This window comes from Coregonus lavaretus, assembly GCF_964263955.1.
Source record: "Coregonus lavaretus genome assembly, chromosome: 4".
Taxonomy (NCBI): Eukaryota; Metazoa; Chordata; class Actinopteri; order Salmoniformes; family Salmonidae; genus Coregonus; species Coregonus lavaretus.
Window position 1 is genome coordinate 25,890,385 of NC_139991.1, and position 27,805 is coordinate 25,918,189.

Sequence of the window (27,805 nt, forward strand, 5' to 3'; positions counted from 1 at the left end):
ATTAGCTGTTCAGGAGTCTTATGGCTTGGGGGTAGAAGCTGTTGAGAAGTCTTTTGGACCTAGACTTGACAATTTTGAGGGCCTTCCTCTGACACCGCCTGGTATAGAGGTCCTGGATGGCAGGAAGCTTGGCCCCAGTGAGCCATGACCAGCCTTTCAAAGCACTTCATGGCTACAGATGTCAGTGCTACGGGTCGGTAGTCATTTAGGCAGGTTATCTTAGTGTTCTTGGGCACGGGGACTATGGTGGTCTGCTTGAAACATGTTGGTATTACAGACTCAGTCAGGGACATGTTGAAAATGTCAGTGAAGACACTTGCCAGTTGGTCAGCACATGCTCGGAGTACACGTCCTGGTAATCTGTCTGGCCCTGCGGCCTTGTGAATGTTGACCTGCTTAAAAGTCTTACTCACATTGGCTACGGAGAGCATGATCACATAGTCATCCGGAACAGCTGGTGCTCTCATGCATGCTTCAGTGTTGCTTGCCTCAAAGCGAGCATAGAAGTGGTTTAGCTCGTCTGGAAGTCTTGTGTCACTGGGCAGCTCGCGGCTGTGCTTCCCTTTGTAATCTGTAATAGTTTTCAAGCCCTGCCACATCCGACGAGCGTCAGAGCCGGTGTAGTACGATTCAATCTTAGTCCTGTACTGACTCTTTGCCTGTTTGATGGTTAATCGGAGGGCATAGCAGGATTTCTTATAAGCGTCCGGGTTAGAGTCCCGCTCCTTGAAAGCGGCAGCTCTAGCTCAGTGCGGATGTTGCCTGTAATCCATGGCTTCTGGTTGGGGTATGTACGTATGGTCACTGTGGGGACGACGTCATCGATGCACTTATTGATGAAGCCAGTGACTGATGTGGTGTACTCCTCAATGCTATCTGAAGAATCCCGGAACATGTTCCAGTCTGTGCTAGCAAAACAGTCCTGTAGCTTAGCATCTGCGTCATCTGACCACTTTTTAATTAACCGAGTCACTGGTGCTTCCTGCTTTAGTTTTTGCTTATAAGCAGGAATCAGGAGGATAGAGTTATGGTCAGATTTGCCAAATGGAGGGCGAGGGAGAGATTTGTATGTGTCTCTGTGTGTGGAGTAAAGGTGTTCTAGAGTTTTTTTTCCCTCTGGTTGCACATTTAACATGCTGGTAGAAATTAGGTAGAACTGATTTAAGTTTCCCTGCATTAAAGTCAATTTGATTTGATTTGATGAATAGAACACAGAAATTGGTTATTAGAAAAGGTCAAACATAAAAATGTCCATCACAATATAAACATGCAGCACAAAGGATTAGACCTTCTTAATGCCTTCATGATTTGAAATCATGACACACAGACCTCTAATAACATTGCTAATGTTTTACCCTGACCTTACCAAAATGGGGGTTCCCAATGACATATTTTGCATAATAAGGAAACGTTGACTGTTCGTCACTTCCTTCAAAAACCTCACGCGGTCACGTGACACGGGTTTAGCGCTCTGTTTCTGGAATCTGTAAGGTTTAAAATTATGCTTGAAATGCCAACATTCTTTTCTTTATCGATCGCTGATCGCCAACGGACGCCCCGCGACCACTTGGAAATCGTTTTTTATCGACGGAGCGCTAGGAATTCGCGCCTGAAAATTACAGCTCTCGGGCTAAACGTCACGTGACCAATACGCGACTCTGGTCGTTTGGTAAAGATGGCGAAAGGTGGTTAGAAAACAACGGAGCGAAGAGGGTAACAGCCCCTGTAACCGCCGCGATAAACGGAACGCCCGTTGACTGCCAAGTGAGTGTTGTTGCAAGGCACAAATATATGTAAATGATGGGTGATTTCCTCAGGATCACGGTGAAGTGTTTATAGTGAGGCTGTGACATGTTGTTTTCGTGAAATTGTATTTTATTGTCCTCTTCCCATTACAACTAACGCGGCAACGTTAGCTGTTAGCTAACGGCGTGACAGAGCATAACACCAAAACAGCTAGCCAGGTAACTTAAGCTAACTACAGTAACGTTAGCTAAATACTTTTGTAACGTCAACTATTATTTTAGATATAATTACCTAGCTATGGCTAATAATGCTAGATAGATAATGTGTTATTTGGGCTGTCTTTTAGCACATTGTTTTGCTTAGTGGAGTCAAGTTCATAACGGGTAGCAGGGGTTAGCAAGTTACTGTAACGTTATAATGTAGTACCTAATGGCATAGTTACCAAGTGAAGTTATCCAGCAAGCTAACTAGCTAAAAGCCAAGCCAACGTTATGCTGCATACAACAAAATGCCAAGGTGAATGGGACTTGTTTACGCTGCTGTCGATTGAATATTAAGGTTGTTTTTCACAGAAATAACAGTTGAATATCGATGTTTCATTGATACCATAGCTAGCTAGTAACTTTACTTATCAAATCAGTGAACAGCTCAGCCAAGTTAACGTTAGCTAGCTAATGGTCAGGTGAGTTTCAAGTAGCTAACGTTAGCTAGCTAATACATTGCAGTGCTATTACCTTTTAGAGGGTGTGTGGTTTCCTAGCTATGTATTTGTACAAGCCACATTAATCATTTAAATGTTTTAGCCTGATCCAACTAGCTAGCAACTGCAGAACATGTTAGATTTGACATTAGCTAGCTACTGTTTGCTAGTCTAGCGAACAACAACGTCACACCAGGAAATTAAGACTACGGTCAGAGTAGCGAGCAAGTCAAATGCAAACACGTGCCGGGGTCCGGGTCACATTGTAACTAGACAAGTTCTCTATATCATACGCCTGGATGTATACCTTGTATTTAAGTGTGTAACTGCGGAATATTCTTGCAGTCTACCTTGACCGATTTGTGTTAAGAGTTGGGACCCACTGTCGAACATTTCCAAACATCCTTGACGCTTGCCGGCAGGTGCCACATGCCAGTCAAGATTCTGTTGCTATCATCTCCTCTGGGTGGGAACGGTTGTATTTTTTAAATGACTAACATCTTCAGCAGCAACCAACCCCATACTTTATTGGTGCACAGCTGGGTAGCTGAGTAAAGATATCTGGTCTGATGGTTGGCTGAACTGTTAGTTTAACAAGGTAAACACAGTCAGTGATCACATGTCTGCCACATGGTGCTGTGCTTTAGAAGGTCCTAATGTATGTTAGAAAAATATTTGTTGCTACTTATTTTACATGAAAGCAGTTGATTCAAAACTCGTAACTATTTTTATAGTGTAGTTTTGAATTCTCTTTGAGTTATTGTGCTTTTATGTGTTGGTGTGAAATGATGTGCTGTATCAGGGTGTGTTACAGACAGGTTACTGTTAAATAAAAGCTGTCAGACAGAGCTCACTGTCTGTGTAGCATAACAAACCAAGTAGTGTAGAAAAATACACTTAACTACAGACACAATTTTGGTTAGATCACTAGCAGTGGATTGCGACGTGTTGCCAACAATTGTCTGTTGCCCTATCTGGCCCCTGCTGTAGTCCCTTACCAATTTGTTTTGCAGATGATGAATCCTGGACAGGATTTGCTCCTGGCAGCCCTGAGCGAGAGCGGCATCTGCCCTAACGACCTGTTCGACTTTGACCCTCAGGATGCTGCTCTTCCCTCTCCCACCCCACAGGTAGGTGAAACACAGGGAGGCATCTTCCCAGTAGTCCAAAGTGGCTTCTAGCTCTTCTGCATCATTTTAGTTTAATGAATGGAAAAGCACTTAACTAATTTAATTTATTATTGTCTCAATAGTTTAGTGACCTCCCAGCATCTCAGTAGTGGCCTTCCCTCCTCTGATCTGCATGAATACATAACTAAAGGACAGCCTGGGAAAGGCTCTACAATGCAACCATTTTACTCGCATATGCGCCTAAATAATTTGCTCTGTGACCTGCGCCCACCTAGAAAAGAATCACCCAGATGATAATTTTTGCAATGGTTACTTCCCTGTACTGCAGCCCCTGAGTGCTGTGGAGAATACACTGAGTGCAGGTTCATGACTGTCATGCTTGCACCATTACCTCAAAGAAAATGGCTTGTTATCTCAAATATTTTTCATTGTGCTCCTAAATTTATTTGTGCTCCTACATTTTTCAACTTAGGCACACACGTGCTCCTTGTAAAAAAGGTCAGCATAGAGCTCTAAACCTGGGTGCCGCTGCTTCAGATGTGTAGTGTTCTCTGGTGCTGATGTGAGTTTTGTTTTTCTCCTCCAGTCCATCTCCATCAGTGCCCTCGGTGTTGGCTCGGGGATGGAGGCAATGGGAGCCACAGCTCCAACCACACCTACAGTCACAATCAGGGTAGGGACTTTATTCAACAAAAGATGGGTTACAGTGTGCTCTTACAAGAAACTTAGTCAGTCAACCGTTTGAAAATGTTTTCTCCTGTTTGTTTCCACTTAAAAAAGACCCCGAATATTTGTGCTGTGCCTACACATTTCGGAAAAAACATATGCCTTGACCTAGTCGTATAATGAATTGTATTATTGTACTGCAGTATAATTTCTGTGTGGTAACATCTCAACCTCTTCCCCCTGTCTCTTTTCTCTCCCCTCACTGGTCCACCAGCACAAGCCGCAGCCCTCAACCACCACATTTGTCTTAAATCAACTGAATCAGTTGCCATCGCTGGGAACAATTGTTGTGACCAAGCCCTCAACTGGAGGCACGGCCAGACACACCATCACAGTCACCAAGGTGGTCCATACCACTCCCTCAGCCCTACGGGGATCCACTTCCACACTTACCTCCTCCACGGCTCTCCCCTCCTCAGTCTCCACAGTGGTTCCTTCCAACAGAGAGCAGGTCAGTGGAGGAAACACTTTTACCCTGGGAATGGCATTGGGAACAAAAATGCAGCAGAAAATATGAAATAAACAAGTGTGTGTGTGCTCTGATTTAGTAGGGGTCATGAGGGCTAAGATGCCCTTCAGTTCCTATGCTGCCATCTGCAAAATAGCGAAGAAATTGAGGGAAAACTTAAGTTAAAGCCTTCCTCGTTATAACATACATCTTTCCTTCTGTGTCAGATCCAGCTGAAGGACCTGTTGAGGACGGGCAGCACCATGAAAAGCAGTAGTCTGGTGGAACTCATGAGGCTCAAGCCGCCACCAGACATCGCCCAGCCGGTCGCCACGGCAACAGCCACAGGCACCAGTGAGTCACAGTACTCATGGAACCCTGGCTGGGTTCCAATGACTCCAAATGGTTTATTTTCTTTTCCCAGTCTTCTTTTGGTGTCTGACACTTGATGTCACTACCATTTGGCTCTCACCTATTCTATACCATTCTCTAAGATCAGAGGTGAACCTGTGGAGGGAAGGAAGCTATTTGAGGATTGGGCTGAAACTGCTCATATGGACAGGTGCAGATCTTGGGTTAGAAGAGACCAGAGCCATATATATAGAGAGAGTTAGACCAGGTTTTAGAACAGCTGCCATTTTAGCGCCCATATAGAACTTTATTCTTAAAATGATGGTGATGTAACAATACGAGAGGGCCTCCGACAGTTCCCTATGAAATGACCCGCTTTAAACAAGCAAAACGGAGCAGCAAATTTAAGATGTTTTTACTGATTAGCATTCGGGATAATGTGTATCCAAGTCTTTACTGTATTGTAGCGTCTGCTTTCACTGGACATTTTCATAGGTTTTTTCACTGGACATTTTCATAGCAACTGCTATGGAGGAAAAAGTGGCACTCTCGGAATGTTCAACCGCATTGGCCTAGCTCACTCTCTATCTCTATTCTATAGATGTGTTTATATAGATAGATAGGTCTGGAAGAGACTGTTGTACATGTCTCATGTAGCCAAAGATGTTTTCTGGCCATGTTATTTTGAGCCCCAGGGTGCAATCCATTCATGCCGTTCCTATCTGTATCTATTTTTGTTTGTCAAATTGTTGCTCTTTAAGTTTGGTTTGGAAAGCGCTGATCAGGATATAACATTTCAAAACCCTTCCCTGTACAATTATTAACTTCACTCACAGGATCGTTAATGTGTACCAAACATGTCCATGCTCAATCAGTGTTCAATGCTCTCATCCTCGCAGAAATGATACTGGTCTCGACAAAGATGATTCATAAACCAGGTATGGACAGGATCAAGATCCGGTATCATCTGATTCCAGTGTTATCGTGTAACACAGGAAAGGGTTGTTATAAATGGGTCCAGTTTTCCCACCTACAAGGCACCCTCAATCACTTTATTTCAGTTGTATGTGGTTGGTTTAGACTTCTATAGTGTATGTGAAACTGAAAGCAGTGAGGTGTCTTTAAAGTGACCTTGCACAAGGGCTGTTCAAGTGAATCATGCCTGCGTGTGTAAAAGTATTTGTTTCTAATGGTCAGTTGGTGTGTCTGTTCTTCCAGTAATAAATTCTGTATTCTTTCTGTACCTCTTCTCACAGCGGAACTGAACAACGGAATAAAGAAGGAGGTGTCAAGTAAAGATGTCGCTCGGATCTGGGTGAACGACGACATGAAAGTGCGGAGCTTCTCACCTACACTAGTGAGTGGTATCATCCAATCACTGACTCTTAACCAAAAGGCAGATGTCGTAGTAGTCCTACTAAAATCTCTACCCGTTCCCCTGTTCAATGACAGAAACTCTAGTATTCTTAGGGTGTTTTCACACAGTTCCGAGCTATAGTTCGAATCAGAGTTCCATTATTTGTTACATTGTATTCTTTTCATTTGGTCCAGTTGGTTTCACATTGCCAAATGTCAAACAAACTAAAATGCCTAAACAAAACCACGTTCATGCAAGTCATTTGTTTATTGGAGAAAAATGCTCACATTTAAATCCATCTATGATTATCAAGAAGTGTAACTTGTGCGTCCCAAACTTAATATTACTTTCGCTTTGGTCTTCCAACAACATGTGGGAGGAAACAGCGCAATACCTGCTCTAACTGCGACATGAATAGGCTATATTCAGTAGCCTATGTCCCCGGTATAGACCCCCGGATGCGCTCATAAATGCGCTGCTACTCACAGAATGTTTCAGAGATATCAAGATATGGTACTGCATTTCATCAAATGCTCGCAGTCAAACAACCAATAATACTCCTTGGTCTTTTCCTGTGTTTGGTCCGGACTGCGTTCTCACCTGCAGCAATCTGCACAATGGTGCTAATGGAATCGGACCGAGACCACCCTTTTTGAGCGAACCACTGTGCGCTGTTTACTTTGCTCCCGAGTGCGGATAGTGTTCATACCAGTCCAAACTAAGGTGGAAGAAGCACCGGAGTAAAAAAAAGAAGAAGCTCCAAACCAATTTGGTGTTGAAGCCCCCTTATCGATAAACGGCAACAACACAATGATTCCCTAATAATTACTATTTTCTTTAGGATTCAACAAAGCCTTCTGAGAATTTAATTCAACAGCCTGTTGAGTTTCTGTGAAATGCTTCAGACAGCTTAATAACAAGTGATTATGTCTTTGTGTAGAAACTCCCAGGGATGAAGGAGGAAGAGGAGGCTGAGGAAGAGGAGGATGAAGAGTTGGGTCATGCTGAGACATACGCTGAGTACATGCCCATGAAACGTAAGCTTTACTCGCAGAGTGCTCTCCAACAATTTAGTTTCCTTTTATGTTTACTGAAGCAGTTAAGTCTTGTTCACACTGGCAGTTTGAAGTGACTCAAACCATATTCTTTGGGCATATCCGATTTCGAATCAGATATTTTTCCTGCAGCCTGAACAACCAGAAATCACATGGAATCGGAGACAAATTCCTGGCCATGAAACTTGTCTGAACGGTCAAATTTGATTTATTTGCCCTCAAGTGGTTTTTAGACTGTTATTTGGCATATATTGTTGTTTGGTAGCTACTCAGTGTTTGACAAGAATACGTGATAGCTAATTAACTTGTTAATTGTTTACAAACAAATTAGTGAATGTGTTAGCGAGCTAAACAGCTAGCTAGCTTAGGTGACTGCTGTGGCTAGCCAAAAAGGACTAATTTAGAATCTCGTTTATCCTTTGAGGCTTTAAGTGTTCTTACACTATGATTTCCAAAGATTCAACGCAATTTGGAGACCTCCATGGTGGGTATTGAAAATGTATGCACTCACTAACTGTAAGTCCCTCTGGATAAGAGCATCTGCTAAATGACTAAAATGTAAATGTATTGTTGTCACCTTAGCTTGCTACACAACAACTTGTGTAGGATTGAGAGGGAGCACGAACACCACCAATCAGCCTACGCCACTGCACCCATCCACCATTACCATGGCAACTAGCATAGCCAGGTCAGAAAATGACTACAGTCTGAGCACGCACACATCCGATTTGGTCACTTGTAACTTGCTGTTTGGACAGTCAGTATTCCAAAACAGATTTTAAAAAACAAAACCGATTTTGAGCTTTAAATCCTGAAGTGTGAACAAGGCTTAATACTCATCATAGTCAAATAATGTTTACCGATGAAAGATGGGTGGAGCCCATGCAGAGGTGCACACTGAGTGTTTGCTTTGAGGGAGCAGCAGAGTTAATGGAAAACAAAGATTTGATTGGTCAGTTGGTTGATTGATCATGTTGATTGATGGTTCCAGTGCGGATCGGGCTGCGTCACCCAGACCCGGTGGTGGAGACCAGCTCCCTGTCCAGTGTGAACCCTCCAAATGTTTGGTACAGAATGTCTATACCAGAAGAGACCGTCGACCGCGGCTGGCTGTCTGCCCTGCAGCTGGAGGCCATCACATATGCTGCCCAGGTAAAGATCCTACACCTTGACACTACTGCTCACCTGGCCAGATAAAGACCCTACTACAGCTTGGCACTGCTTTATGTACTAGTGTAGATGAGCATTCACATACTGAAATGTTTCTTGTCTCCATAGCAACATGAAACATTCCTCCCTAACGGCGACCGAGCGTCCTATCTGATAGGAGACGGGGCCGGAGTGGGGAAAGGCCGGACCATTGCTGGGATCATCTACGAGAACTACCTCCTCGGCAGAAAGAGATCACTCTGGTAAAACTATAACGAGGGTTACATGATACATCCCATCAATGAAACAAGTTGAAATTACACACACATATTCACACACACATACTCACACTCATTGTCACATTTCATAAAAGCTATTCCATCTCCTTCACAGGTTCAGTGTTTCTAATGACCTGAAGTATGATGCGGAGAGGGATCTGAAAGACATAGGAGCAAAGAACATTCTGGTCCATTCACTAAACAAGGTAAGAGGATGCCCGCTGTGTGCAGATGTACTTCTCCATGCGTGTTTCTTACATGGTAATAAATTGAAGAGGATCCTTCACACTGGATATGCTTTTCATATCTGCCTTCCAAAATGACATGTTCACATGCATGTAAAGGTGTTCGCCTTCACTCAAAAACTATTTTGTCTGTCCCAGTTTAAGTATGGTAAGATCTCGTCCAAACACAACGGCAGTGTGAAGAAGGGGGTGATCTTCGCTACGTACTCCTCTCTGATAGGAGAGAGCCAGTCTGGAGGGAAGTACAAGACCCGCTTCAAACAGCTACTCCACTGGTGTGGAGAGGACTTCGACGGAGTCGTATCCTTTCACTGACCAACAGATGACTACTGTAAAAACAAATAATAGAAAGCATAATTGCCTTTGTAACACAATTAGTCCAAATTTATACTGAGTACGTAATCTGGGACTGTGTAACTGCCCTTAGAAGTAGGAGTTCTAGTAACAGGTAGATAAGTGGCAGTAGTTTAGTGGCGATAACACCACCTTTCCTTAACCCAAGCCCTTTTAGATTGTGTATGACGAGTGTCACAAAGCCAAAAATGTCTGTCCCATCGGGTCATCCAAACCCACCAAGACTGGACTGGCAGTCCTGGAGCTGCAGAACAAACTGCCCAAGGCACGGGTGGTGTACGCTAGCGCCACTGGTAAGATACTAACCACCTAGAGAGGAGGCTGCTGACATTTTCATACTTCAAATGTTGAGCAGAGTCCATATTCTATCTGAACCATCTGTCGTGTAGCTCCTACTATATGCACTATATGGAAAAGATGGTGGGAAATATAGTACAAGATATCATACCCTAAATTAACGGAAGTGTTCTCTATCTGTGTGTGTGTGGTCTTTTATTATTATTATTTGATGTATTATTTTTTTCAGGTGCGTCTGAGCCCCGTAACATGGCCTACATGAACCGGCTGGGCATCTGGGGAGAGGGGACACCTTTCAGAGAGTTCAGCAACTTTATCCAGGCTGTGGAGCGCAGGTGAGAGAGACAGACACACTAGTAACTCGTCATAGTGGTGCAGAGTGGACGGCCACAGAATGGAGACAGCAAGTGATCTAGAAGTTATGACTCTTGACAGATGGAATCTGTTGAGGCAGAATGTCCTCGAACTGCTACAAAACAAAAAATCTGTGTTGGTAGGAAAACTTATCCTGCAGAAGTCTTGTTATACCTCCCCTTGGCTATGCCTATTGATACTGTCTAGCATATCACAAATTACATTCTACTTGAAGAGATATCTATTCCAAATAAATATTTTCCTCCCTTGTATTGCCTTGTCCTCAGAGGTGTTGGTGCCATGGAGATAGTTGCCATGGATATGAAGCTGAGGGGCATGTACATCGCCAGGCAGCTGAGCTTCACAGGCGTCACGTTCAAAATCGAGGAGGTTCCCCTGACAACACACTACATCAAGATGTACAACAAGTCTGTACGCCTGGTAAGGATCCCAAACCTTAACACAACCATTTTCCCTGGGGTCTTTTCAGTAGGCTTGAAACAGAAACTGTGTGTGTTTTAACCTTGTCCTCTCTTTCCGTGTTTCAGTGGGTGGCTGCGCGGGAGAAGTTCCAGGCGGCTGCTAACTTGATGGAGGCAGAGCAGCGGATGAAGAAGTCCATGTGGGGTCAGTTCTGGTCAGCCCACCAGAGGTTCTTCAAGTACCTCTGCATCGCCTCCAAGGTCCGCAGGGTGGTGCAGCTCGCCAGGGAGGAGGTCAAAAACGGAAAGGTGGGTGGGATGTTTCAGAATGTAAAAAGATGAGATTGTGTCATTGCAGGAATCTTGATTTTTCTGACATCAGATTTCAGAAGATTAGGAATACTGCCACATTCATAGCATATTCTTGCATATTGGTTTTAGTGTATTGTGGTTCCTTCGGTTGGTTTGAAGAGAGGTGACTGGTGTTCTCGCATATGTTTTTCTGTGAACCCAGACTGTTTGTCTCTCTGTAGTGTGTCGTGATTGGTCTTCAGTCGACAGGAGAGGCCAGAACACTAGAGGCCCTGGAGGAAGGAGGAGGAGAGCTCAACGACTTTGTTTCCACCGCAAAGTAAGTTTTCACCCAGGCTTATGGACACTAGAGGCCCATTTATCTGATTTAAAGGCCTTTATAGGTCTTATGTTTTCAAAGGTCTTTAAAAAATTGTGAAGAAGAGGACTACAGTGTTTCCGTTACATTGTGCCGCTGTTTAATTGTTGCCTTCGCGGCACAAAAAGAAGAGAAATTGAACATTACATAATACGAGGCGCACTTTGAAGATGTTAGTGCGCTTCTGTATGTGCGTGTTCCATTATGCATTACCTGAACATGTTAGATGAAATGGCAAACCTCTTTCATGTCTTACTTTGCACTGGGGAAAAAGTCAGTCTAGAGCCCTCCAACTTAGCTAGCTACCTTCGAAATATAGCCATTTGGTACCTGATCCAATGAATGAGGGAATTATTTTATTAGACTTTTTGATTGTAGGCTAATGTTCTAATATTTACCTCCAAGAGAGCTACAGGGTGTGTAGACTTGTGTTCCAAATCCGCTCCAACACACAAGATTCTACAAATCAACCACTCAACATGACCTTGTTACGCTGACTCGGGTGTGTTTGAGCAGTGCTGGATCAAAAGCCTGCACACCCAGTGGCCTAGCCCTCCAGATGGAGAGTTAACTACATGTTTTATACAGTATATTTGACTTTAAGGCATTTTTTCAGTGGTATCATTATAGCTGGTATTGATAACTGGTCGCACGATTTCCTAGCAACAACATTAAGTCACCATCAGTCGATACTTGTACAAATGTCAATTCTGAACATGCTTACCTGTACCTATGTTTGCACAACAGCGGTGCTGAAATTCATACTTTCAATAAACTTTTATTGAATACAACCACATACCTTTTCCTCATTTGTGATGCTCACTCAGCGCTAATGCGCTTGTCAATTTAATCTGTTTATGTAGTACGTCAAGGCCGCTATGTCTCCAGTTGAGCAACACAAATTAGGAAAAAGTTGGTTGTATTCAATAAAGGTTTTCCTTAAAAGTATGCATTTCATCACCCCACGGAAGGACCGCAGTTGTACAGGACAAAGAGGTACAGGTAAGCGTTTTTAGAATTGACATTTTTACAAGTATCGACTGATGGTGACTCAATGTTGCGAGCAGTTATCAATACTCAACTCTGCCTAATATAAAAGAGAACTTGTTGAGCGTTCCTCAGCTAATTTCTGGTGGGGAATATAAGCAGGTGTGTGGTGCACGCAGACTTCATAATTTGTATTAAATTGCAGTCCATGTGCCATTAAAGGTATTAAGTTCAACTTCATGGAACCTGCAGATACCCTGTATGGAGAGAACATATTGAGAAACAACTTGGAATCTATTAGGAAATTATATTTAACTTTTAACATGGATTGTTATTGTGATACTTTTGTTATTGGTGACATTTAGGCTAGTATTGTACAGCTGTAATGCTAGCTAGCTACATGCCTATGCCAGGTGTATGCTAGTACTATCTATATCGAGGTGTTTGCCCTCTCCCCTCCCAGAGGCGTTCTGCAGTCCTTGATAGAGAAGCACTTCCCTGCTCCAGACAGACAAAAGCTGTTCAGCCTGCTGGGCATCGACCTGTCGGCCAAGAAGACGCCATCTCCCAGCGAGGCCGCCGCAGAGCAAAAGGGCAAGAAGAGGAAAGGTACTGTAGGGCAGGCAGTAGGGATGTAATGATTCACCGATACTCATTGGTCCCTGTTTCAAATATTTAAGGAATGAGCGCATCGGTCCGTGGGATCCCAAATCGATTCGAATGTAGCATGCATCGGTCAGAAAATGTATTCAAACGTTACGAATCGCAGGTTCACAATTTTTTTTGTACACTGCCTTCAGAAAGTATTCATACCCCTTTACTTATTCCACATTTTGTTGTTGTAGCCTGAATTCAAAATGGCTTCTCACCCATCTACACACAATACCCCATAATGACAAAGTGAAAACATGTTTTTAGAAATGTTAGCAAATGTATTGAAAATGAAATACAGACACATTGAATTTACATAAGTATACACACCCCTGAGTCAGTACTTTGTAGAAGCACCTTTGGCAGTGATTACAGCTGTGAGTCTTTCTGGGTAAGTATTTTTTAAGAGCTTTCCACACCTGGATTGTACAGCATTTGCCCTTTTTTATTTTATTTTTTATTTTTTTAATTCTTCAAGCTCTCTGCTAGACAACCGTTTTCAGGTCTTGTCGTAGATTTTAAGTCAAAACTGTAACTCGGCCACTCAGGAACATTCCATGTCTTCTTGGTAAGCAACTGCAGTGTAGATTTGTTTTAGGTTATTTTCCTGCTGAAGGGTGAATTCATTGCACCGAGTCTGGTGGAAAGCAGACTGAACCAGGTTTTCCTCTAGGATTTTGCCTGTGCTTAGCTCCATTCCGTTTCTTTTTTTATCCTGAAAAACTCCCCAGTCCTTAACGATTACAAGCATACCCACAACATGATGCAACCACCACTGTGCTTGAAAATCCAATATCCGTTTATATATATATATATATATATATATATATAATTTTTTTTATTTTTTTATCTAGCAATAGGCACCCTTCTCTCTGAGGCCTTCGAAAACCTCCCTGGTCTTTGTGATTCAATCGGTTTGAATTCACTGCTCGACTGAGGGACATTACAATTATCTGTATGTGTGGGGTACAGAGAAGGTCATTCGTAAATCCTGTTAAACACTATTAATGCACACAGTGAGTCCATGCAACTTATTATGTGACTTGTTAAGCACGTTTTTACTCCTGAACTTATTTAGGCTTGCCATAACAAAGGGGTTTAATACTTATTGACTCAAGACATTTCAGCTGTACATTTCTAAAAACATGATTCCACTTTGACATTATGGGGTATTCTGTGTAGGCCAGTGACAACAAAATCTAAATGTAAATCAATTTTAAATTCCGTCTGTAACAAAACAAAATGTGGAAAAAGTCAAGGTGTGTGAATACTTTCTGAAGGCACTGTAATTATGTTGACAGTCAGTAATTTTGCATGCCGATCAACCCCTGGCAATGTCAGTAGCCTTGTCAAACTGTGTACAGTTTCGCGCTGACCAACGAGATGTAGGCCTATTCCTGATCTGGCACATCTGCGTGTCACCTTCAGCATTCAAATGAATCAGATATACAAGGTAAAGTTGATAATTTCATAACGAGGACAGCAATCACTTTTGCTACCAGCATTGCATGGTTGACGCGGGAGAAGAAGAGAAGCTCATTTGGAGTGTTTTCAGATCAAAAGTATGTGTGGGGTGGTAGATGCCCCGTTCCCTTATGGCTCAGCTCAGGTGCCTTCATACATAATTTACAAACACACACACACAGAAGTCAGCTCAGACTGATCCTGCTCAGAGAGCCCCAGCTCATGAGCTCCATCAGCAACAGATTTTAATTTAGAATGGAAAAATGTTAGTGTGTGGCACCGAATTGCATCGATTCATTCCTCTAACCGCACCGAATCGTTTCAAACAAAAATGTATCGTTCCTGTATCGTACAGTGGGGGAAAAAAAGTATTTAGTCAGCCACCAATTGTGCAAGTTCTCCCACTTAAAAAGATGAGGCCTGTAATTTTCATCATAGGTACATGTCAACTGTGACAGACAAAATGGGAGAAAAAAAATCCAGAAAATCACATTGTAGGATTTTTAATGAATTTATTTGCAAATTATGGTGGAAAATAAGTATTTGGTCAATAACAAAAGTTTCTCAATACTTTGTTATATACCCTTTGTTGGCAATGACACAGGTCAAACGTTTTCTGTAAGTCTTCAAGGTTTTCACACACTGTTGCTGGTATTTTGGCCCATTCCTCCATGCAGATCTCCTCTAGAGCAGTGATGTTTTGGGGTTGTCGCTGGGCAACACGGACTTTCAACTCCCTCCAAAGATTTTCTATGGGGTTGAGATCTGGAGACTGGCTAGGCCACTCTAGGACCTTGAAATGCTTCTTACGAAGCCACTCCTTCGTTGCCCGGGCGGTGTGTTTGGGATCATTGTCATGCTGAAAGACCCAGCCACGTTTAATCTTCAATGCCCTTGCTGATGGAAGGAGGTTTTCACTCAAAATCTCACGATACATGGCCCCATTCATTCTTTCCTTTACACGGATCAGTCGTCCTGGTCCCTTTGCAGAAAAACAGCCCCAAAGCATGATGTTTCTACCCCCATGCTTCACAGTAGGTATGGTGTTCTTTGGATGCAACTCAGCATTCTTTGTCCTCCAAACACGACGAGTTGAGTTTTTACCAAAAAGTTCTATTTTGGTTTCATCTGACCATATGACATTCTCCCAAACCTCTTCTGGATCATCCAAATGCACTCTAGCAAACTTCAGACGGGCCTGGACATGTACTGGCTTAAGCAGGGGGACACGTCTGGCACTGCAGGATTTGAGTCCCTGGCGGCGTAGTGTGTTACTGATGGTAGGCTTTGTTACTTTGGTCCCAGCTCTCTGCAGGTCATTCACTAGGTCCCCCCGTGTGGTTCTGGGATTTTTGCTCACCGTTCTTGTGATCATTTTGACCCCACGGGGTGAGATCTTGCGTGGAGCCCCAGATCGAGGGAGATTATCAGTGGTCTTGTATGTCTTCCATTTCCTAATAATTGCTCCCACAGTTGATTTCTTCAAACCAAGCTGCTTACCTATTGCAGATTCAGTCTTCCCAGCCTGGTGCAGGTCTACAATTTTGTTTCTGGTGTCCTTTGACAGCTCTTTGGTCTTGGCCATAGTGGAGTTTGGAGTGTGACTGTTTGAGGTTGTGGACAGGTGTCTTTTTATACTGATAACAAGTTCAAACAGGTACCATTAATACAGGTAACAAGTGGAGGACAGAGGAGCCTCTTAAAGAAGTTGTTACAGGTCTGTGAGAGCCAGAAATCTTGCTTGTTTGTAGGTGACCAAATACTTATTTTCCACCATAATTTGCAAATAAATTCATTAAAAATCCTACAATGTGTTTTTCTGGAAAAAAAATTCTCAATTTGTCTGTCATAGTTGACGTGTACCTATGATGAAAATTACAAGCCTCATCTTTTTAAGTGGGAGAACTTGCACAATTGGTGGCTGACTAAATACTTTTTTCCCCCACTGTATCTGAGCCCATGTATCTAGATATGTATTGAATCGTCTTGAAAGGGAAAGATGCCCATCCCTAGCAGGGAGCCAACCTCTGTAGGAAATGACAGTCAATGGGTCAGATGGGACAGTAAAGAGTTTGATCTTGGTTTTGTTCAGCTGGTTACTTCAGCAACAAAATCTCTACTTGCCTATCCAGTGTTCTTTTTGTGTGAACATGTGACTCCTCCTAGGTGTTTTATATAATGTTCTGGCTTACTGTTCCACATATGAGACGTGAATCTTTAAAAAGGCCTTTGTCTCCCACACTAATAGTGTTTTGGCTGTTTACCAATTGTAATGTTCCCTCCTCTCTCCCAGCAGGTGCTGAGATAAAGAAACCAGAGAAGCGGAAGAGAAAGTCTGGTGGTCTGTCGGGGAGCAGTTCTGACGACAGCGATTCGGAGGAGTCGGATAAGGATGATGCGGAGAGTGACAACAGCTTCAAGTCCGTCAGCTCGGGAGAAGATGACGAAGATGACTTCAATCCCTTCAAGGATGATTCCAGCGAGAATGAGGAGGATGGTGAGCGAGGGAGTTTGATGATGATGTTTAAGATGTTTGATGATTAGTACCGAACATTGTCTTACACTTTCCGCCTCTTTCAGACCCCTGGCTGTCTGGAAAGAGGAAAGAGGCGAAGAAAGGCAAGGAGAAGAAGAATAAAAAGAAGACGAAGAAGAAGAGCATTGATCCAGACTCTATCCACAGTGCCTTGTTAGCCTCTGGTCTGGGCTCCACCAGGCCTGCTTTCACCACCCCCATAGTCAAGACCTCCAGCACACCTGCCATAGGTGAGTTAGTAGCAACAACGCACCTGCCATAGGTGAGTGTCGTGTCGAACTTCTGTGCAAATCACCTTTTGCCGTCAATGTATTTTCTAAAGTCTGAGTTAGGATTGTATAACCAGTCAGGATGAGCAGATGAAGATATTCAACATTTTACACTCTCTCGCTCTCTCTCCCTCTAATCCCTCCATCAGCCAAGGTAGAAGCAGATGACAGCTGTATGACCAGTCAGGATGCTGTGGAAGATGCTCAGCAGATGAAGAGGGATCTGTTGGACCAGCTGGAGAAGCTGGCTCAGGATCTACCCCCCAACACTCTGGATGAACTCATAGACGAGCTGGGAGGACCCGACAACGTGGCTGAGGTAATGGGTTAAATTAAATATATGGATAGAATAACAATGGCTCAAACGTGGCACAGGAGCTGGACAAAATAAAATAACAATTTAAAGAAACTAAGACTCCACTCATTGTTAACTGCACATTTTTTTTAGGCTAGATATGTAGCAACAACATTTGGACCTTTTGACTATCTTTTTAAATATTTTTGTTAATCCTTTGTTTTGATCCCACATTGTCTCTGCTGTATTCCAGATGACGGGTCGTAAAGGCCGGGTAGTCAGTAACGACGACGGCAGCATCTCCTACGAGTCTCGCTCTGAATTGGACGTTCCTGTGGAGATCCTCAACCTCACAGAGAAACAGAGGTTCATGGACGGAGAGAAGGTAAGGGAGGACAGGCAGATGAGGAGGAGAAACAAATGTTTTATTGTCACATACACCGGATAGCTGCAGTGAAATGTGGTGTTTAGTAGTTTGGCACCACTGTAGCAAATTAGGGTTAAGTGCCTTGCTCAAGGGCACATCAACAGATTTTTTTTTAACCTTTGGCCTTTCGGTTACTGGTGAAGAATCTGTCTGTGCCCTTGAGCAAGGCACTTAACCCTAATTTGCTCCAGGGACACCGTATTACTATGAGAGGCAGAGCCCGAGCCAGCTTCTCTGCTAGTTTACCTGAGAGAAGGACATGGGAGAAGGGAACAGTAATACACCATGATTCTGTCTTAGGCGATGGGTACAAGCACAATAACTTGAGAAATGTATGTTGTGGGGCAGTCTCCTTGTTTGAATCACGAATGTATAGAATCAGTTGAATATATTGGTCACAAACCATAGCACAGAACTATTCCGAATCTTGTTCTCCTCCCTCTCCAGAACATAGCCATCATCTCGGAGGCGGCTAGCTCCGGTATCTCCCTGCAGGCTGACCGGCGGGTGAAAAACCAGAGGAGGAGGGTCCACATGACCCTGGAGCTGCCCTGGAGCGCAGACCGAGCCATACAGCAGTTTGGTCAGTAAACTCTTGTCTCTGTATGGGGGTAATGAAACCACAGCCAATCTCAAGTACTGAGACTTTTGTGAAAATGCTATAAAAATACAATCGGTCTGTCTTCACTCTAGTCTTGTGGGATTTACTTGTCTCTCGATAATGTGGCTCATTGTACTTAATTTACCTGGCATGTCTCTGGGGTTTTCCACTCTGTTACAATGGGAATAGTAGGTATGAGTTATGTGATGTATTTAGAATAATGAAATTATGGGTGTTCTGCTCAATGCTACCATTGTCTGACATCTCGTTCCCTCTCTCTCAGGGAGGACCCACAGGTCTAACCAGGTGACGGCTCCAGAGTACGTGTTCCTCATCTCTGAGCTGGCTGGGGAACAGAGGTTTGCCTCTATTGTGGCCAAGAGACTGGAGAGCCTGGTAAGAACCTGTCCTGTCAGTGGTTCAATTGAACTGACCAGTGGAAAATGTGGTTATTATCCCCCATGTTTGAGTTCTTGAAGTTTTGCAGCTGATGCTACATGTGATCTGTGTGTTCCACAGGGTGCCCTCACCCATGGAGACAGAAGAGCAACAGAGACGAGAGATCTCAGCAGGTTCAACTTCGACAACAAAGTAAGTAGATACGCCACATAGGAATACGCTGTGTGTGTAGGGTTCAGTTTCTAACTTCCTTTCTGCGCCACTCCACAGTACGGTAGAAACGCACTGGAGATCGTGATGAAGTCCATCGTCAACCTGGACTCTCCGTTAGTGAATCCTCCCTCGGACTTCGAAGGGGATTTCTACAAAGGTGAGTCTGGACTGATCTTGTAATATAGTCATCGTCCGGGCAATTCCTTGATAACAGAATGATGCTAAGACTCAGATTTTAACTTTAAAATGTATGCCAAACAAAACCAATAATTGCAAAGTTAAACAAGGCAACAGTAAAAATGCTGTCCCCAACTAATAACGCAGACTTGGGCCAATCAGAATAATTTTGTCATTGATGGATTTCTGTGGCAAGACGCATCATTCACCCAAATTTAGTCAAAATCGGGCCAGTGTTGTCTAAGATCGTGTGGGTTAGCGAGACTCATCCCTGAGCATGTGTGCCAAATTTCATCACTCTGAGTCAAACAGATCGCGACATAAACACGTGCCCGTTATAGCGCCACTGTGTGGTCGATATGAATGTTACTGCATGTGTTGAGTCTTGACAGTGTTTGCAACATGTGTACCACATTTTGTTACAATACCAATATCCTTGACTGTTTCATATACATTTATTTGTCAGACCACACCCACGTGAATGTTTATTGGTCAATAGGTACCTAGTCTGGAGAATATTGCATTGAGAGAGACTTTTGTACATAGATGCCACATATCACGATACCAAAACGAAAATGATACCAACATTTTAGAATACCGTAGTACCGTTTCATATGATACTACCACATTTTTCGGCCCTACCGATCTAAAGAACCGGCTTGCGCTGGTTATAAAATGTTTATAAAGTCAGTTTTGTTTATACATTTTAAGCAACAGCAACCAGTCTCTTGTATGCGCCAGTCCAATAATGTCCTTCACGTTCATGCACATCTCACGTGTAATGAGCCAGCCACATCCCCTACCAGCCGTCACTCGCTTGTTTCTCTTCGTCCGCACTTGTTGTGCCTCTATTCCTCCATCAGTTTTTAAAATAGCCCGAACTGTAAAATAAATATGACCCATATTACCGAACCTACCTTTTGTTCTTCCTGTGCGATTTCGCCCGCATTGTACAGTGGGGAGAACAAGTATTTGATACACTGCCGATTTTGCAGGTTTTCCTACTTACAAAGCATGTAGAGGTCTGTAATTTTTATCATAGGTACACTTCAACTGTGAGAGACGGAATCTAAAACAAAAATCCAGAAAATCATATTGTATGATTTTTAAGTAATTAATTTGCATTTTATTGCATGACATAAGTATTTGATCACCTACCAACCAGTAAGAATTCCGGCTCTCACAGACCTGTTAGTTTTTCTTTGAGAAGCCCTCCTGTTCTCCACTCATTACCTGTATTAACTGCACCTGTTTGAACTCGTTACCTATATAAAAGACACCTGTCCACACACTCAATCAAACAGACTCCAACCTCTCCACAATGGCCAAGACCAGAGAGCTGTGTAAGGACATCAGGGATAAAATTGTAGACCTGCACAAGGCTGGGATGGGCTACAGGACAATAGGCAAGCAGCTTGGTGAGAAGGCAACAACTGTTGGCACAATTATTAGAAAATGGAAGAAGTTCAAGATGACGGTCAATCACCCTCGGTCTGGGGCTCCATGCAAGATCTCACCTCGTGGGGCATCAATGATCATGAGGAAGGTGAGGGATCAGCCCAGAACTACACGGCAGGACCTGGTCAATGACCTGAAGAGAGCTGGGACCACAGTCTCAAAGAAAACCATTAGTAACACACTACGCCGTCATGGATTAAAATCCTGCAGCGCATGCAAGGTCCCCCTGCTCAAGCCAGCGCATGTCCAGGCCCGTCTGAAGTTTGCCAATGACCATCTGGATGATCCAGAGGAGGAATGGGAGAAGATCATGTGGTCTGATGAGACAAAAATATAGGTTTTTGGTCTAAACTCCACTCGCCGTGTTTGGAGGAAGAAGGATGAGTACAACCCCAAGAACACCATCCCAACCGTGAAGCATGGTTGTGGAAACATCATTGCAAACAAAGGTTTCTGTACCAAATATTAAGTTCTGCTTTTCTGATGTATCAAATACTTATGTCATGCAATAAAATGCAAATTAATTACTTAAAAATCATACAATGTGATTTTCAGGATTTTTGTTTTAGATTCCGTCTCTCACAGTTGAAGTGTACCTATGATAAAAATTACAGACCTCTACATGCTTTGTAAGTAGGAAAACCTGCAAAATCCGCAGTGTATCAAATACTTGTTCTCCCCACTGTATATTATTTCTGAAAGTATGTTGTGGGCAGTTTTTAAACTAATCCCGGGTTGCTAATTATTGGTTTGATAAACAATTCAGTCATGTTGGCTAGCTAGCAAACAACCTGCTAACTTGACAGTATGTCTAGGTAAATTTGATTGGCACAGGAATAAAGGAAAAGGGTCTGCTAGTCATGAGATGTGCTTCAAAGGTAGGATTAGTATAGGCCTAATGTAAGCCGAAACTGTACTGACCAAAAATATAAACGCAACATGTAAAGTGTTATTTCATGAACTGAAATAAAAGATCCCAGAAATTTTCCATGTACACAAAAAGCTTATTTCTGAACTTTTGTGCACAAATTTGTTTACATCCTGTTATTGAGGATTTCTCCTTTGCCAAGATAATCCATCCACCTGCAGGTGTGGCATGTCAAGAAGCTGATTAAACAGCACGATCATTACACAGCCGCACCTGTGCTGGTTTTGTCACACAACACAATGCCACGGATGTCTCAAGTTTTGAGGGATTTGGCATGCTGACGGCAGGAATGTTAATTTCTCTACCATAAGTCGCCTCCAACGTCGTACATCCAACCGGCTTCACAACTGCATACCACGTGTAACCACGCCAGCCCAGGACCTCCACATCTGGCTTCTTCACCTGCTGGATTTTCTGAGACCAGCCACCCGGACAGCTGATGAAACTGTGGGTTTGCACAACTAAAATAATTTCTGCACAAACTGTCAGAAACTGTCTCAGGGAAGCTCATCTGTGTGCTCGTCGTCCTTACCTGGATCTTGACCTGACTGCAGTCGTGTGGGCGAGCGGTTTGCTGATGTCAACGTTGTGAACAGAGTGCCCCATGGTGGGGTTGAGGCATAAACTACAGACAATGAACACAATTGCATTTTATTGATGGCAATTTGAATGTAAAATCGTTGAAATTGTTGCATGTTGCGTTTTTATATTTTCTTCAGTGTATATAAAATATCTATCCCTTTCCGGTGCTCCTTAAATTCTGTTTGGTGCCTGTTTTTTACATTTGGGAGTGAGAGCCGTGTGTGTTTTGAGAGGGAGGGAGACCGAGTGTGTCTGTGTTAACTGAAGAGTAAAGAAGGGTTCATGCAGTGTTTTCCCCTTACTGCCACAATGACATGCAGATCATTATGCATGTATATTCATTCCTTCCTCCCATTCCTCTAGCCAAATCACAGGTCGGCCTTTGCAAATATGAGCAAATCAGCCATTCTATGCAGTATTCTATTATACAGTGTGAAGTTAATTATATATTTTGTGTTGAGTAGAAGTGTGAATATCAGTGACAGGATGTTGAAAAAACGGGAACAAGCATCCGGGGGATCGCTATACTACTCAGTATGGTGATACTTGGCCTGGTATCATGTCATTAGTAAAATGTTGGTATCGTGACAACACTTCTTAAAGTACATTTATTTTTGTAAAGTTTTCAGTGGAAATTGTTAAGTAGTCCTTGATGCTGAGTCTCTGCATCATTCTGTTACTGTGGAAGTGCCCATCCCTATTTTGAGCCAGTGGAAATGTCATTCTCCTGCTTGATACTGGGGATTCTTTCATAGTGTCTCTTATCCACACTTGAATGACTCAGGCCAAAAACGGAGTTAACCTATCTGGTGCGTGGCTGTGGTCTTACTTTCATCTGACGTGATCCTTTCTTCATCCTATTCTCTGGCAGAGATCCGTCATGGGTTGATCGGAGTGGGTCTGATCAATGTGGAGGACCGATCAGGGATTCTGTCTCTGGACAAAGGTGAGACTGGCTGTAACTTTAAGACTTGTCAGATTACAATTAAAAAGTATAAGATTGTACGGTTCTTTCGGTACATTACACTATCCTCTCCTTCCCAGACTACAACAACATAGGGAAGTTCCTGAACCGTATCCTGGGGATGGCAGTGCAGGAGCAGAACGCTCTGTTCCAGTACTTCTCTGACACGCTGGCAGCTGTCATACAGAACGCCAAGAAGAACGGACGCTACGACATGGGCATCCTGGGTAAGATTGGAGAGGAACCTTTTTTGTTGTTAAATTAGATTATTGACAGCTACTGTGAATGAGGGACTATACTGTGCATGACACCTGCAGTATTAACTGATTGGAGCTGTGTTTATCTTGTCTTGTAGACCTGGGTTCTGGGGATGAGAAGGTGAAGAAGATCGAAGCCAAGAAGTTCCTGACCCCAGGCTACTCCACCTCAGGACATGTGGAGCTCTACACGGTACGGCTAACCATTTGTTTTTCCCAATAGGCGACAACAGAAACTGGTTTAACCAGGAATTCTTATCTTACGTCTCCAGTGGACTGGTAGCCATTTTCCATGTTGTAAATACTGTCTCTGTATTGTCTGTCAGGTGAGTGTGGAGAGAGGCATGTCCTGGGAGGATGCCACCCACGCCTGGGCCGAGCAGAGTGGACCAGATGATGGCTTCTATGTACAGGTACCAAAAGACCAACAAGATGTTTTCATGTCTTCTCTACTGAGTTTGGCAAACTCTACATTGTGGATCATCAACTAGATTCAGCCACGGATGGTCAGGGGGCTGGAACGTAATTAGACATTTGTAGAGCCTCCCGAGTGGCGCAGCAGTCTAAGGCACTGCATCACAGTGTTGTGGCGTCACTACAGCCTGTGGTTCGATCCCAGGCTGTGTCACAATCGGCCGTGACCGGGAGTCCCATAGGGCGGTGCACAATTGGTCCAGCATCATCCAGGTTAGGGGAGGGTTTGGCCGGGGGGACTTTACTTGGCTCATCACGCTCTAGCGACTCCTTGTGGCGGGCCGGGCGCCTGCAGGCTGACATCGGTCATCAGTTGAACGGTGTTTCCTCCAACACATTGGTTCAGCTGGCTTTCCGGGTTAAGTGAGCGGGTGTTAAGAAGCGCAGCTTGGCGGGTCATGTTTCGGAGGACGCATGACTCGACCTTTGCCTCTCCCGAGCCCGTTGGGGAGTTGCATCGACGAGACAAGATGGAAATCACGATATTGGAGAGAGAAAAGGGGGTGAAAATTACAATAAATAAAAATATAAAAATTGTGGACTGCAAATTGGACCAAGAAGCCCAAACATATATAATATTTGACTAAAACATAATTTCAAACCTTGCATACGTTTGGATATTTTTGACTGCCATAACATTTCTCTAAGAACATTTTTAGTTTTACAAACTCTAGTTGTAACATTGCTGTATTTTGCTGATTCCCAGATAAGGAACAACAAGAAGACGGCCATCTTGGTGCAGGAGGTGAACAGTAAGAAGAGGCTGTTCCTGGTCTACAGACCGAACACGGGCAAACAGCTTAAACTGGAGACTTACGCTGACATCAAGAAGAAGTGTAAAAAGGTGCTGTCAGATGATGCCAAGCAGCATTGGATCGACCAGTACAAGTCTTCAGCTGAGATCTGCGCTCATGCTTACTGGTAGGTGCTGTTTCTCCTATGACTTTAAAGTTGTAGTGGTGGTTTTGGCGGAGTCATCAAGTTCACTACCAGGTCTTACTCTTTACTAGTATAGTTGTATGAACTAGTCAGGTAAGAGGTGAATCATGTGTTTATTAACCCCGTCTCCTCCCTCCCTTCAGGCGTGGTAACTGTAAGAAGATGTCGGTGGGTCTGCAGTGTGAGGTGGGTCTGCGCTGCAGGACGTACTATGTGCTGTGTGGCTCTGTGCTCAGCGTGTGGACCAAGGTGGAGGGGGTCCTGGCCTCCGTCAGCGGAACCAATGTCAAGATGCAGATCGTCCGCCTCAGGACAGAGGACGGGCAGAGGATCGTGGGTAAGTCGATGCTGGAAGAGTTTTGGGCAGAATACATTTTTCTACGCTTTTGAAAATGTTCCCTTTTAATGTATTTTACCGGAGGAGTATTCTACCAAAGTAGAAGCTGCTCCCTCTCCTCCCCAACAAGTGACATTTTAAATGAACAGTCATTGAAATTAGGTTGGACTACGTGGACGGGAGCGAATGTACTTTTTTTTCCTAACGTGGTTATTTCCTATCTCTTTCCGTCTCGTGTCCAGGCCTGATCATTCCAGCCAACTGCGTCTCTCCTCTGACCAACATCCTGTCCTCATCTGACCAGTCTCAGCAACTTGCTGTTCAGCAGCAGCAGAAGTGGCAGCAGCTGCACCCTCAGAGCCTCAGCCACATACACAACACATAGCATGGCTTCACCACCCAGTCCGACCTGATGGGCTTCGACCCCCATCTCCGCCTCCGCCCTGGGTTCTTGACCCAACCTGATGGGATACGACCATATTTCTATTTGGATCTCCACCTCTGCACCACCACCACCACCCCCCCCACCCCCTTCTCCTCCCTAGCTCCCTCTCTGTTCCTCATGAGGAACCTGAGGTGCTGCGAGCTCTGAGTTGTGGTTCTCCCTGTAGCTAAACTGTGGTGGCAGTGTTAAGATTTCAGGGTTTATGTCCAAAGAAGAGACTGTCTCGCTGTTGTTACCAAGAGGAGTTGGCTTGACGACTACTATCCCTCAGATTCAGAGCTGAAGATTTAGAAGAGGCTGTGGTGATAAAGGGGGGAGAGGAGAGGACGCATGTCAGAGTGGAGAAGAGGGGCATTATTAAAATGCCTGACTGTTTTTCTGTTACCTTCTTTCCTCCCCCTCTAAGCTCTGTAAACGTGCCCTGTGCTTTCTGTTGGTGACTTGTTCCTACCACTGCCTTCTCTACTGAAAGCTGGGGGGGCGTCACCTAGGTTTTTGTTTTCTACTGGTGACAGGACAGTGCTCAGGGGTTCATTAAGCTTTACATTGACCCGTTTTTTCAAACAAACTGACATTTTATAAAATGTCTACCTGAGATGCATGACTACACACACGCCAACTGCTTTCTTTCCTCATTTTTGTTTTTACTCATGACTCAAGTCTCAGGCATGACAACTACTCTCACCATTGCTAAATCGAAAATGGCACCCTATTCCCTAGATAGTCCACTACCTTTACGTTGTGCACAATATAACTAATGGGGTGTAATTTCATTGACTAACAGAAGTGTATCAAACATGGGTGTATCCCATAAACCTACAGTTGTGTTTACAGCTTGGCTATTGAGAACTGTGACCGTGTGTGGTGTAAAATACACATTTTATTTTCCTAAATTAATTCCTCTGCATTCAAAAGATTTTTGGAACGGGTTGTTTAATATGTGGCATCAGATTCAACATCTTGTACTATCAAACTCTACGGCAAACTACAGCAAATAACACTCCTGGAGTGGTATTATACAACTGTACTTGAAAGGTCATAGATCTTGTTTGTTGATACAAGCTGTCTAATATACCGCTACAGTAAAAGTTAGTATTCAAGAAAGTGTTTGTTGCTGAACTCCAAACTGACCCCTTGCTTCTACCTCCTGTAGGTGCTGGTGTAGATTTGATAGGTGTATCCAATGTGGTAAAGATGGCACAATGGCGGGTGAGGTGGATCTCATTAGCATATTCACTCATATCTATCTGATCCTTTAGATATCCATGAAGTACCTAGGGGTCAGGGGCCATGGGTTTTTGGGATTGGGCACTTGGTCCCTCACTGATTCTGAACGGGAACCTAACCTCCATTCTCCACCAGTCAGCAACATTACTGCTTGGCCTCTGGTAATTTTATATCTGATTTCGTTTTTTCCTTGAGACATGATGCACAGGGGCTGAATACTTTCTAAAAGCTTTTCTTGGTTTAGAGTGCTGTAAGAAGTTATGACGGGTCGGCCTGTTGAGTTTAGGATACTCCTTTGCTATACCAATGTGTATATTGTCATATCTGGAAATAAGAAACCAGTTTTTTGCTTAAATACCTGTTTGTTAAACACTTGAACAGTGTTTCATCCTTGCACGAGTTGCACTACGGACTGATTTGTTGTACAAATAATCTGTATTAAATGATTTAACTGAGTGCAAGATTTCTACCTCTTGCATATGACCAATAAATCCCAAGGAGAAAGTTTGAATCCAGTTTCACTGTTTAAAAATGTAATTCCTGATTTATATTTTATGTATACTTTGCATTGTTATACTTTTTATTTTATGTGCTATTAATGACAGAAGCATCTTTATAAATGCCCAAGAAGACATGTTTGTAAAAACATCACTCTGAGGCAATCATGTCCCCGCTACTTTTTTATGTGTTTAGATCTCAGGCCATCACTTGGGGGTCAGTACTCTCCCACCATGTCCTATGGGTAATGACGCTGAAAGCTATGATTGGGGCATAGAACGTGGCCGCTGCCGGTCCACCAATGGTCAAGAGACTGACCGCGACCTCTCGAATTGGAGAGGGGTTACATCGTATCAGCATGGGCCCAATAACAGCTTTGGCAAGAGGACGGGAGA

The 27,805-nt window shown here is 43.6% G+C and overlaps 1 protein-coding gene across 4 annotated transcripts; it reads left to right on the forward strand.

The window, feature by feature from the left end:
* The first annotated feature begins 1,666 nt into the window (after nucleotides 1-1,666).
* Nucleotides 1,667-27,423, forward strand: LOC311128149 (protein strawberry notch homolog 1-like). Of its 4 annotated transcripts, none has more exons than XM_084160133.1 (33): nucleotides 1,685-1,764; nucleotides 3,460-3,576; nucleotides 4,163-4,249; nucleotides 4,517-4,753; nucleotides 4,978-5,104; nucleotides 6,001-6,039; nucleotides 6,358-6,458; nucleotides 7,399-7,495; nucleotides 8,505-8,665; nucleotides 8,792-8,925; nucleotides 9,056-9,146; nucleotides 9,324-9,485; nucleotides 9,697-9,832; nucleotides 10,066-10,171; nucleotides 10,478-10,631; nucleotides 10,739-10,921; nucleotides 11,146-11,243; nucleotides 12,733-12,878; nucleotides 16,678-16,881; nucleotides 16,965-17,150; nucleotides 17,339-17,508; nucleotides 17,738-17,869; nucleotides 18,359-18,494; nucleotides 18,796-18,908; nucleotides 19,032-19,103; nucleotides 19,182-19,281; nucleotides 23,141-23,215; nucleotides 23,314-23,460; nucleotides 23,589-23,683; nucleotides 23,817-23,903; nucleotides 24,671-24,885; nucleotides 25,047-25,240; nucleotides 25,483-27,423. In XM_084160133.1, exons 2-33 carry the CDS (start codon nucleotides 3,460-3,462, stop codon nucleotides 25,623-25,625), a joined length of 4,245 nt encoding a protein of 1,414 aa, XP_084016259.1. In that variant the 5' UTR covers nucleotides 1,685-1,764; the 3' UTR covers nucleotides 25,626-27,423. The 4 variants fall into 4 exon arrangements, with proteins under 4 accessions (XP_084016261.1, XP_084016262.1, XP_084016259.1 ...); XM_084160134.1 differs by having other exon boundaries at nucleotides 16,681-16,881; XM_084160135.1 differs by lacking the exon at nucleotides 6,001-6,039 and having other exon boundaries at nucleotides 1,667-1,764.
* Nucleotides 27,424-27,805: the final 382 nt, after the last annotated feature.

What these genes read in the sequence shown, in the direction of transcription:
- LOC311128149 (XM_084160133.1), top strand. Translation starts at nt 3,460, where the DNA reads ATGATGAATCCTGGACAGGATTTGCTCCTGGCAGCCCTGAGCGAGAGC. An exon ending in GAGAGGACTTCGACGGAGTC is followed by an intron (nt 9,486 to 9,696) that starts GTATCCTTTCAC and finishes AAGCCCTTTTAG; the next exon opens with ATTGTGTATGACGAGTGTCA. An exon ending in GATTCTGTCTCTGGACAAAG is followed by an intron (nt 23,216 to 23,313) that starts GTGAGACTGGCT and finishes TCTCCTTCCCAG; the next exon opens with ACTACAACAACATAGGGAAG.